At 36.1% G+C, this 9,465-nt stretch overlaps 1 protein-coding gene across 1 annotated transcript in view; it reads right to left on the bottom strand.

Moving 5' to 3' along the window:
* Positions 1 to 2,169: 2,169 nt before the first annotated feature.
* The window catches only part of LOC107671094 (VPS10 domain-containing receptor SorCS3-like), a 56,245-nt gene continuing 48,949 nt past the window's right edge, over positions 2,170 to 9,465 (bottom strand). Inside the window, exons 20-25 of the mRNA XM_016463943.1 lie at positions 8,563 to 8,686; positions 8,299 to 8,411; positions 7,243 to 7,374; positions 6,113 to 6,212; positions 2,619 to 2,724; positions 2,170 to 2,410 (exon numbers count right to left, since the gene is read on the bottom strand). Coding sequence (XP_016319429.1) covers positions 2,170 to 2,410; positions 2,619 to 2,724; positions 6,113 to 6,212; positions 7,243 to 7,374; positions 8,299 to 8,411; positions 8,563 to 8,686 — 816 coding nt within the window. The remainder of the gene's footprint in view (positions 2,411 to 2,618; positions 2,725 to 6,112; positions 6,213 to 7,242; positions 7,375 to 8,298; positions 8,412 to 8,562; positions 8,687 to 9,465) is intronic.

The raw sequence follows: 9,465 nt of genomic DNA, 5'->3' as shown, positions 1-9,465 counted from the left end.
CTCAGCAGATGAGGCTTCTACACAGATGAAGGTACCAACCTCTATTTGTGCCATATCTACTCAACCCTAAAACCATGCTCCTTATGACCTCTTAACAGAGTCAGATGAGGTAAGCATCAATATAAACATACATAAAGCTATAAGCATATTTCAAATGATTAAATATTGATTTTTCTGTATGAAAGCGTATAACATGATTTGTGAACTCTAAAAGTGAGCTGTTTTACAAATGTGAGGCAGTTAATCTTATATATCTACAAGTTAGCATGCGGAGAATGATCTCTTATGTTTACAAAAGGAATTGTGTGCCCCTGCTTAGGATCAGTTTCTCTGATTATCGTTTTAAGAAAGAATTGTGAAAGAAACTACTCCTTAAGTGCTGATATAATGTATAATTCTACTGCTTTCGATAGAGATTTTGATTTAATTTACATCTGTAATTTATAATGCCTTGATTAACACTTAAGAAATTGTTCATTTATAGAGCTCAAATGTAAAACACCACAATAATAAAAAGGCATAAGCACCACAACAACAGAAAAAGTTAAGGGAAAAAAGTATAATTATACATGTAATACAGTTGATATCATCATCAAACCTTCCATCATCATTTCAGACATTGGTGCAGTTTGTTTCCACTTCAGTGTCATGGGATCAGTCCTTGATTACTGTGAATCAAAAAGTCCTGGGACACACAGAAGACAATCACCTTCTCTGACAGCAAAGTAATAAAAGTAGAATGAATGAATTGGGGTCCATCCACTGACCTCACGCTTACAAACAACAGATACACACAAAAACAAGCATGTCTCTCTTCATGCTCCTTAAATGCAAATTTCATCTTTATGAACATTAAAGATGACAGAAAAGGACTTCCCTTGTAAAAAAAAAGGGTGCTTAATTTTAGTGAATGTGTACTTGTTTACTTCAAATCTTAGTGTGTGTACACATCCACCCTATAATGATAAAAATCCACCCAGTGTTTTTTTTTTTAAATCCCTATTTTAAAATCCCCTTTCTGTTCTGAGATTCCGGTCAGAATGACGTAGTTCTGCACAGGCCGCTCCCACGATATTGACAAGGCCGTCTTACCTTAAGACCCGCCCTGAGTGAGCTGTGAGCTGTCCGCCATTGTGTCGACTCCAGTGCAGGGGAATACACGAATGTCTCCGATTAAGCGATTAAGGTGTTTTGTTGAAAATGTGTTTAAGTTCGCGCGAATCATTCATGATCCAGCTTCATCTACAGAAGAAGTGAGTATAAGGGTTTTTTATGAATCTTTGCAAGTTTTACGCTACTATTGAGAAATTTTAACCAAAGTATGTTATAGACTTTTCATTAAGACCCTAAAGAATCATATCAACTTGTGGAAAATGGGCATCCAATGACCCCTTTAATATATTTTTAAAAAGCTTTACTCGTAGATAGCATTTTAATAATGATATAAAAGACCACTAAAGTGTGCTTAAAGAGGCTACACGTTTCTTAACACTTTTAAGTACACTTTGTAATCATGTCAAATTAAAAGTTGTATTAAGTACATTTTAAATTGTTGTTTTAAACTTTTGTCATGCTTTAAAGATGTACACTTATTTTGATGTTGACTAACATACTAAAGCACATGTAAAGTACATAATTATAATTTTACTGTAGTGTGCTTTGATATTACATTTAAAGTTAATATACAGTGGGTACGGAAAGTATTCAGACCCCAAAATGTCAACGATTCTGTGTTTTTCTGTCAGTATGGGGTGCTGTGTGTACATTAATGAGGAAAAAAAATTAACTTAAATGATTTTAGCAAATGGCTGCAATATAACAAAGAGTGAAAAATTTAAGGGGGTCTGAATACTTTCCGTACCCACTGTATTTTAAATGTACTAAATTGCAACTTCATCTTAATTAAATGAGTAAAAAAAAATCACTCTTAGGTTTAACAAACTGCATTTCATATAAATTTAAACTACAATAGATTTTCATTTAATTGTAAATAACATGCAGTTAAGTGCTCAAAAACATTGCATTCAGTTTGCACAAGTATATTCTTTAAAAGTAAATTGTTTCCATAAAAAGCACTCTTTTTATAAGTATGCTACACAAGAGTTTACACAAGAGTTGTTAAGAACAAGAAAACCTAGCATAAATATTGTGTATGGGATAATCACTTATCTAACCTGTGTTGTGAGCCTCCAGCTCCTTCTCTATCAGTTCTCTTGGAGGTGGCAGATGGCTGAAGCTGTTGTGTGTTCTGGTGTTGGAGGGAAATGGTGTTTGTGTTGTGTGTGCGTTGCATGTTGTGAATGAAGTGGCTGTTGTACGCGTGCCGTTCTTCTCCTGTCCGACAGCACTGATCATCTCGGGCTCCTTCTCATGGGTGTCCTCTGTCTCCACATGGATCCATGGGATTTTACTAGTGTTGTGGAAAAAAAATGGTATGGGTTTTTGTTTTTAGTCCAAGTAGACCAGATCAAGAGGAAACAGTCACTGATGCCAATAAAGTAAGCAAGCACCATTTGTCAGCATTGGTTGGTATTTCCAGGGCATATCAAAATGACAGTGTATTATTAGCCCATGATTTGTTGAGCATAACTGGGAGATTTGGGAGAGGCAAGGCTTACCGTTTGAACTTGTAGATGAAGACAATGGCCAATCCCACCAGACCCAGAGAAACCAGTAACAGCATGGCAGAGCCACTGGGGAGAACACTGGAGTCCACCAGAGGTGCTACGGGCAATACACAGCATAGCTCAATGTCTCATCTCACAGTCTACTCTGTATATAAAAAGCATGCATGTAATGACTCCGAAGTGACTTACATTGCATTCAAGGTACACATTTTTATCACTTGCTCTCCGTGGGAATCAAACCCATGACCTTTGCTTTGCTAGTTTTTTCCCCCCAGCTACAGGAAGGCAAATGCATTCATAATGCTTTCTGTGCTTTATAATCAATTGTATGTTCTTATAATAAAAATATATATAAAATATAGTTTATTATATTATGAATCGATATTAAGCCTATAATGCAGTATGCATATTTGCCTGATAGTTTTCTAAAGCCTCATTATCATGATCAGTACTTAATAAAATAACAGATATTGATATTTATATGAATAGTTATTGATATTATAAAATTAATGATTACTATGCTTAATGTTTCATATATTGTTTATAAAGACTAATCATATTGAAAATATCAAATATGATACAGGTATAAGCCTATTTATTTCAATCATGAATGCAATGCCTATTTCATAATGTATTATGCTCATTAAAATAATGACTATTCAGTCATTTAATCATTGTATAAAAAAAGGTAAATATCAATTTTAGAACTTTACCTGCTCTATCATTATTCAGATCTCAGTGATTTTCACTATAACTCTTGGTAACATTATTGTATTAATGAATACAAAAACCAAATTTTATGAATACATAAAAAGAATCATGAACAAAATGAAAATGCTTCAAAGATTTAAAATGCTATCCAACAAACAAATGATTCTAAATATTACTTTATCAGAATGATCATTGATAAATATAAATGGAGGAAGAATATATTAGGGCTGTCACGATTCCTTGATTAAATCCAAGTACTCTATTATTAAAAAATCCTCCACCGTGTCGATTAACTAGCAAAATACCGGAAGTGGCGATTTCCACGGACGAGAATCCATGAAAAGCATTATTAGTCCGTTTTTTAAGGCTGCACGAAATATTAAAACCATTTAAAATTCAAAATAAAGCATAGAGCTATTGTGAATTCACAAAGGCAATTCAATTAAATAAACATATGTACTGCGGGTTTAATATGCCCTTTATTTATATGCATTTAGGTTATAGCTCCATTCACAGTAAATGCTGCTCCACACAAACAGTTATCATTTACATGCGCGGACCGTCTCAAACTCCATCCTTGCATATTCTGTGAGTCTGAGTTGCTTATAACATTCATCTGGGAACAATGTGCACCATTCTGTCAGATTTATAAGGTAAATCATTTATAAACCTACGCCAACACAGGAGAACACATCATTATGCTAACTGTTCACCACAACTTCAAAATAAAAGTTTAAACCCTCTACAGGCATTTGATATAATACATAATGTACATAAGTTACTATTATATTGTTTTATTACATTATGTGTTTTAACTTTTGTTTAATAACCAATTATTATTGCCTCATTGCTATTATATATGTATTTTAAGTCATTTTAAAGTCGCTTAGGTCTGTTTTTATTACCACACAAAATGATCAGATTACTTGATTAATCGTTAGAATAATCGACTGACTCAATTAACAAAATATTCGTTAGTGACAGCCCTAGAATATTACTGTAATATAGAATATTATATTACCAGTATGTTATTGGTATAACAAAAAAGTCTGTCGACCACGAATGTCTTTGCTGTCTCTCAGAGCGTGTCTGATGTGTGAGAGGCATATCCATTTCAGTAATTCTAAAAACTGTCTCACTCGTTCACTGCACACACACACACGCTGCAGTCCATCCTTCAGCCCTTTGAGGGTTGACGCATGATGATTGTGACCTTTCGGCAGAATGCAGGAGGCAATCTGAACCTTTTCCTGTTTGGAGCAATGAAGACAAATGGCCGTGTCTGAAAAGGGTAGAATTATATGTGGCAGAGAGACACTCTTTATGATCCTGTAATATCATTTCAAACTCACTATATTGGTCATGCTCAGACAGGCTCCACATTATCAATATTAATCTAAAGTCCAGGGTGGAGTATCTGTTCTCTAGGTTTTCTAGCACCAAGAGAAGGTTGAGGTATTTGACACAATGGATCGTAAGCAAAATAATCATGTAGTGTACTTTATGTAACCACAGAAGCATAAAGTCACCTCACATAACCACAGACAGCGCTGTAATTTACCACAAAGAGGCAGCAATTAAATGCAGATCACAATGCAGTAGACAGTTAATAGCCCCTTTCACACATTACTGGTAAATTACCGTTAAGAGATCATGTGTGAACAGGACCTTTTCAGAAATACTGGTAAATTCATTCCGGCAATTTACCGGTATGAGAAGTTGTAAAATTACCAGTAAATTACCGGTAATGTGCTCTGTGTGATTACAGCACAAGATTACCGGTATGAGCACATACGAGTTCAGAACGAGCTGATGCAAGACATCTACTGGGTCAATCATAACATTCTGAAGCAGATGATGCATTTACTCCGCGCTGTTTACGGAAGTCAAAGAAATGTTAGATTACTTTTAATACGATGCCTCTGGGACAAAAGCAGCGGCATGAATATGAACTTTTGACACAAAAGTGAAAACATCAACAAAAACACTACCTGCATATACACCTCTCCATGTTTACAAACACAACACTGGGAAGCGGAGCTGTTTAAAGGGCGTTTCCAGTTAATGATGTCACAGAATTTACCGGTATTTTGAAAATGATATGTGAATGGTGCTTTACTGGAAATAAGACAGAACATCATTGCCTGTGTGAACAGCGCATTTTTTAATTTACCGGTAAAGTCGTTCCGGTAATTTTATGGCAATTTACTGGTATTACTGTGTGAAAGGGGCTAATGTAACTCAACCACAGACAGCAGTGCCTAATGAGCCCTATAACCACAGACAGAAGCAGTGCAATGCATTTTGTGTTGTCAGAGAACATTGATTAAAATCTTAAGAACAGAAACTTGTTCTGTCAGGACCACTATCATCAAAGATGATTGACAATTAGCATACAGTTTGGATTGGCGGTATGGTTCTGTTCTGGGCAAGAACTCCCTGTGCATCCATGCAGCCTAGCATGGATGAGAGCAGGGAGAGCAGCGATAACCCCCCCAGGGTAAACAGAAGAGAACCAACATAAATGTATTGCAGATATTGTTAAAGTTCAATAATTTTATGTACACATTTTAGAATGAGTCTGATTTAAAGGATAATCAGAAGGCTGAATCCCGACTGACAGAGGAGGAGCTGGGGATGGAGGAGAGTAATTAGCTATTGAGCAATGCGAAAACTGCTGATAATACTGAGGGACATCAGCTGAGAGTCAGCTGATGCGAGCTTGACTAACGTGACCTGCCAGAACTAACGCTATGCTTGATTTCAGGTCTTACCCAGTGTGAGCTGAGACACAGACACTGTGACCCGCGTGTCAGGCTTCAGATCAAACTGGATCAGGTTCTGATTTAAAGCGTTCATGAAGACCTCCGACATCTGAAACAAGAGAACGATGATGGTGACAGTAATGACGAGGAATAGGAGAGTTAAAATAGTGACGAGCTAAGTGGAAAAGCCTTGTTTCAATCTATCATATTATTTTATAAAATATTTAATATGCAGTGTTACAACATTAAAGCAGTACATGTGTGTGAATAATGATTTCACTTACTAAAATCAATAAAAAAATCAACAAAAAAGTAATTATTTCAACATGTGGACATACAGTATACTACCATTCAGTTTGGGGTTGGTAAGTTTGGGGTTCGTAATATTATCACAATTTAAAATGTAATTTATTCATGTGATGCAAATCTGAATTTTCAGCAGCCATTACTCCAGTCTTCAGTGTCACATGATCCTTCAGCAATCTTTTTGATTGGTGCTCAAAAAAACATTTTTTTATTTTTATCAATGTAGAAAACAGTAGTGTAATATTTTTGTTTAATATTTTTGTGAAAACATTTTTTTTCAAGATTCTTTGATGAATTGAACGTTCAAAAGAACAGCATTTATTTGAAACAAAAATCTTTTGTAACTTTATAAATGTTGTTACTGTCCTTTAAGCTATTGAATGTATCCTTGCTTAATAAATTTTGTAAACAACTTTAAAAAAACAAATCATACTGATCCCAAACATTTGAACTGTAGTCTATTTGAGTTATTAAAAAATATTTATAAAGGCTGCAAAAAGCTTTAGTTTCATAAAGATTGTGAATATGAATCTTTTGTATGCCATTTAAAATGATCATACTACATTTTTCATTTCGGAAAGCTGTAGGTCATAACCCTACATAAACTGAGAATGCAATAAAAAAATACTGCTGGTTTTAGCATAAATTTGAATTATTGTCAAGTACAAATTTAACTGGAGTTTTTATTTCTCTTTGTGGTTGTTGGGCATTACAATTCAGCCAATGACATTTTTAAAGTAAGTGCTTGTAGCTTTCAGCAGTGATTTGGGGGATCATAGCAAAACATTTTGTTTCAATATGTGTGCGTGTGTGTGTGTGTGTGTGGTTCTTGCCTTATCAAGCTGTTCCTCTGTGTATGATCTGAATGCTGACTGGTTTGTCTCGGGTAGGATAAAGAGCTCAGCGGCAGTTGGAGATCCAGGAAACACAGAGACCAACAGCTGGTCCTCAGGGAAGCCACAAACCTGGAGAAAAACACACACAGATAAACACACATTGGTTGCACTTTATTTTACAGTACGTGCACTTACATGTACTTACAGTGTACCTACATAAGAAAGTACTGGTAATATAAGGTAACTACATCGGGTAGGGTTAGGTTTAGGGGTAGGTTCAGGGTTAGTACCTAGTTATCACCTAGTTATTGTAATTACTATAATAAACACATAGTATGTACATGAGTAACAGGACTGTAAAATAAAGTGCTACCCACACATTTCTCATATGCTAGTAAACATTAAACAAATTTTATCAGCATGCAACATTCATGACAGGATCTAATTCATGCGTAAAAGCTAGTCAATCATTTCATGCCCGTTTGCACATAATAATATCTCAGTTAATGTTTGCAAATCATAAGTAATTTCAGTGAATCTCAGGATAGTTGTAATATTTATGATATGATGTTGTGTAACTGTATTGAAAGCACTCTGTTCAAGTATTGGGAGACCATTATATTTGTGCTTAAGCGACTAATTGTAATGGAGTTCTGCGGAGCAGTTCTTTGGCTCTGTTCTTTAATTGGCTGACTTGCTTTAGAGTCTCTCTGTTGCCGCATCAATATTCACTCCGAACTCCTGTGATTCACTCTCGCCAGTAGCAGTACATTACCCTATCTCTCGCTCTCAGACTGAGGGGAAATCAGATGGATGCGTGAGAGCACGTAAAGCCTCTCAGCCAAAAACGAACCTCGCTGGAGAGCCCAGAAAGAGCCATCAGGCTTTAAACCAGCAGCGTTTGAGAGAGAGGAAAGAGAATAGCTGAAGAGAGAGGAAGCGTGGTGAGCTATCAGCAGCCTTTCAAGAAATTTCTTGAGTTCTTTCAGCAGTTCACTGACATGAACAGAGCACTCCAACAGGAACTAATGATGGACTTTACAGTCAGTATACCTGAGAGAGTGTTGCCCTGACAACGCGCCCCACGTCCTGTCTCCATTCGGCAATGGATGGGTTGTGCTCTTCCAGGTTAGGAGAGAACGACAGCAGTAAAGAACGGAAGAAATCTGGGAACGAGAGAATATGGATGGATGGGAACAGAGATGAAACTCTGCCAAAAATTCCTCTTAATTCTGAATATGTCTCTGTGAAACTAAAAATACCACATTCTGTATCTCAAAGAACACTGCAATGCTTGTAACAACAGGAGGTCTTCACCTTTGACAGTGATGATTTTCACGTCCTGTAGGACTGTGCCTCCTGCTGACACCTGTACTGTGACAGAGTTCGGTCCCTCTCGTGTGTATGTGTGTGAAATACTTCCTTCCAGTGTGATCAGCGGCTAAAAACACACACATATGAGACGTTCGGTTCAGGATTAACTGCACTGGGGAACAGGAAAGCAAATCACAGCTCTGACTGATGTGTGAGTGGCAGAATCATTTATAGCAGAAACCAGTTACAGCCCTATATGACCAAACTCCCGCTGTGTTTCACGGTTCAGTTGTCATGTTTTTGATCTCAGGGCTTTCCGTAGATATATTGGTCTTAAGGATCTTCGTGCTATGTCCTAGTATTTCTTAACAAGCTGCTCCATTCCTGAGATTTACTTGTAATTTATGGAGAGCTTGCTGATCTTTTGTATTGTACTAGCACAAGATGGGCATGTTGGGCAGCAGCACTAAAATAGACTGGAATTTGTAAGTGACATTTCAACATTAATATTCATTCAAAACAATCCAGTTACATTTTAATGCTGCCTTGTTTTTCATGGAAATTAAAGTTGTGAATACAAAAACATTGTACTTTCAGTGTATAATGGGTTAAGTTAATGCATTTACTTCACTTAAATTATTTACAAGCATATTTTTTTTAATATTGCTAACACACTAGAGGGTCTGTTTTTTTGCCTGGTTGTGCTCTTTGTTGTATATTATTACTTTATTAAACATTAAAAGCAACCACAAACAATACAGCTGGCTTATAAAGCAAACCTGGGGGCTGTTTCATAAAACTAGTTTACCAAATAAGCCAGGCTTATTTCAATTAGTCTGACTTATTTTGAACCAAAGCAACTGACAATAAGTCAGACTAACTGAAATAAACCTGGCTTATTTGGTA

This window comes from Sinocyclocheilus anshuiensis, unplaced genomic scaffold (assembly GCF_001515605.1).
Source record: "Sinocyclocheilus anshuiensis isolate Anshui unplaced genomic scaffold, SAMN03320099.WGS_v1.1 scaffold861, whole genome shotgun sequence".
NCBI lineage: Eukaryota > Metazoa > Chordata > Actinopteri > Cypriniformes > Cyprinidae > Sinocyclocheilus > Sinocyclocheilus anshuiensis.
This window is presented reverse-complemented; position numbering and strand designations above follow the sequence as displayed.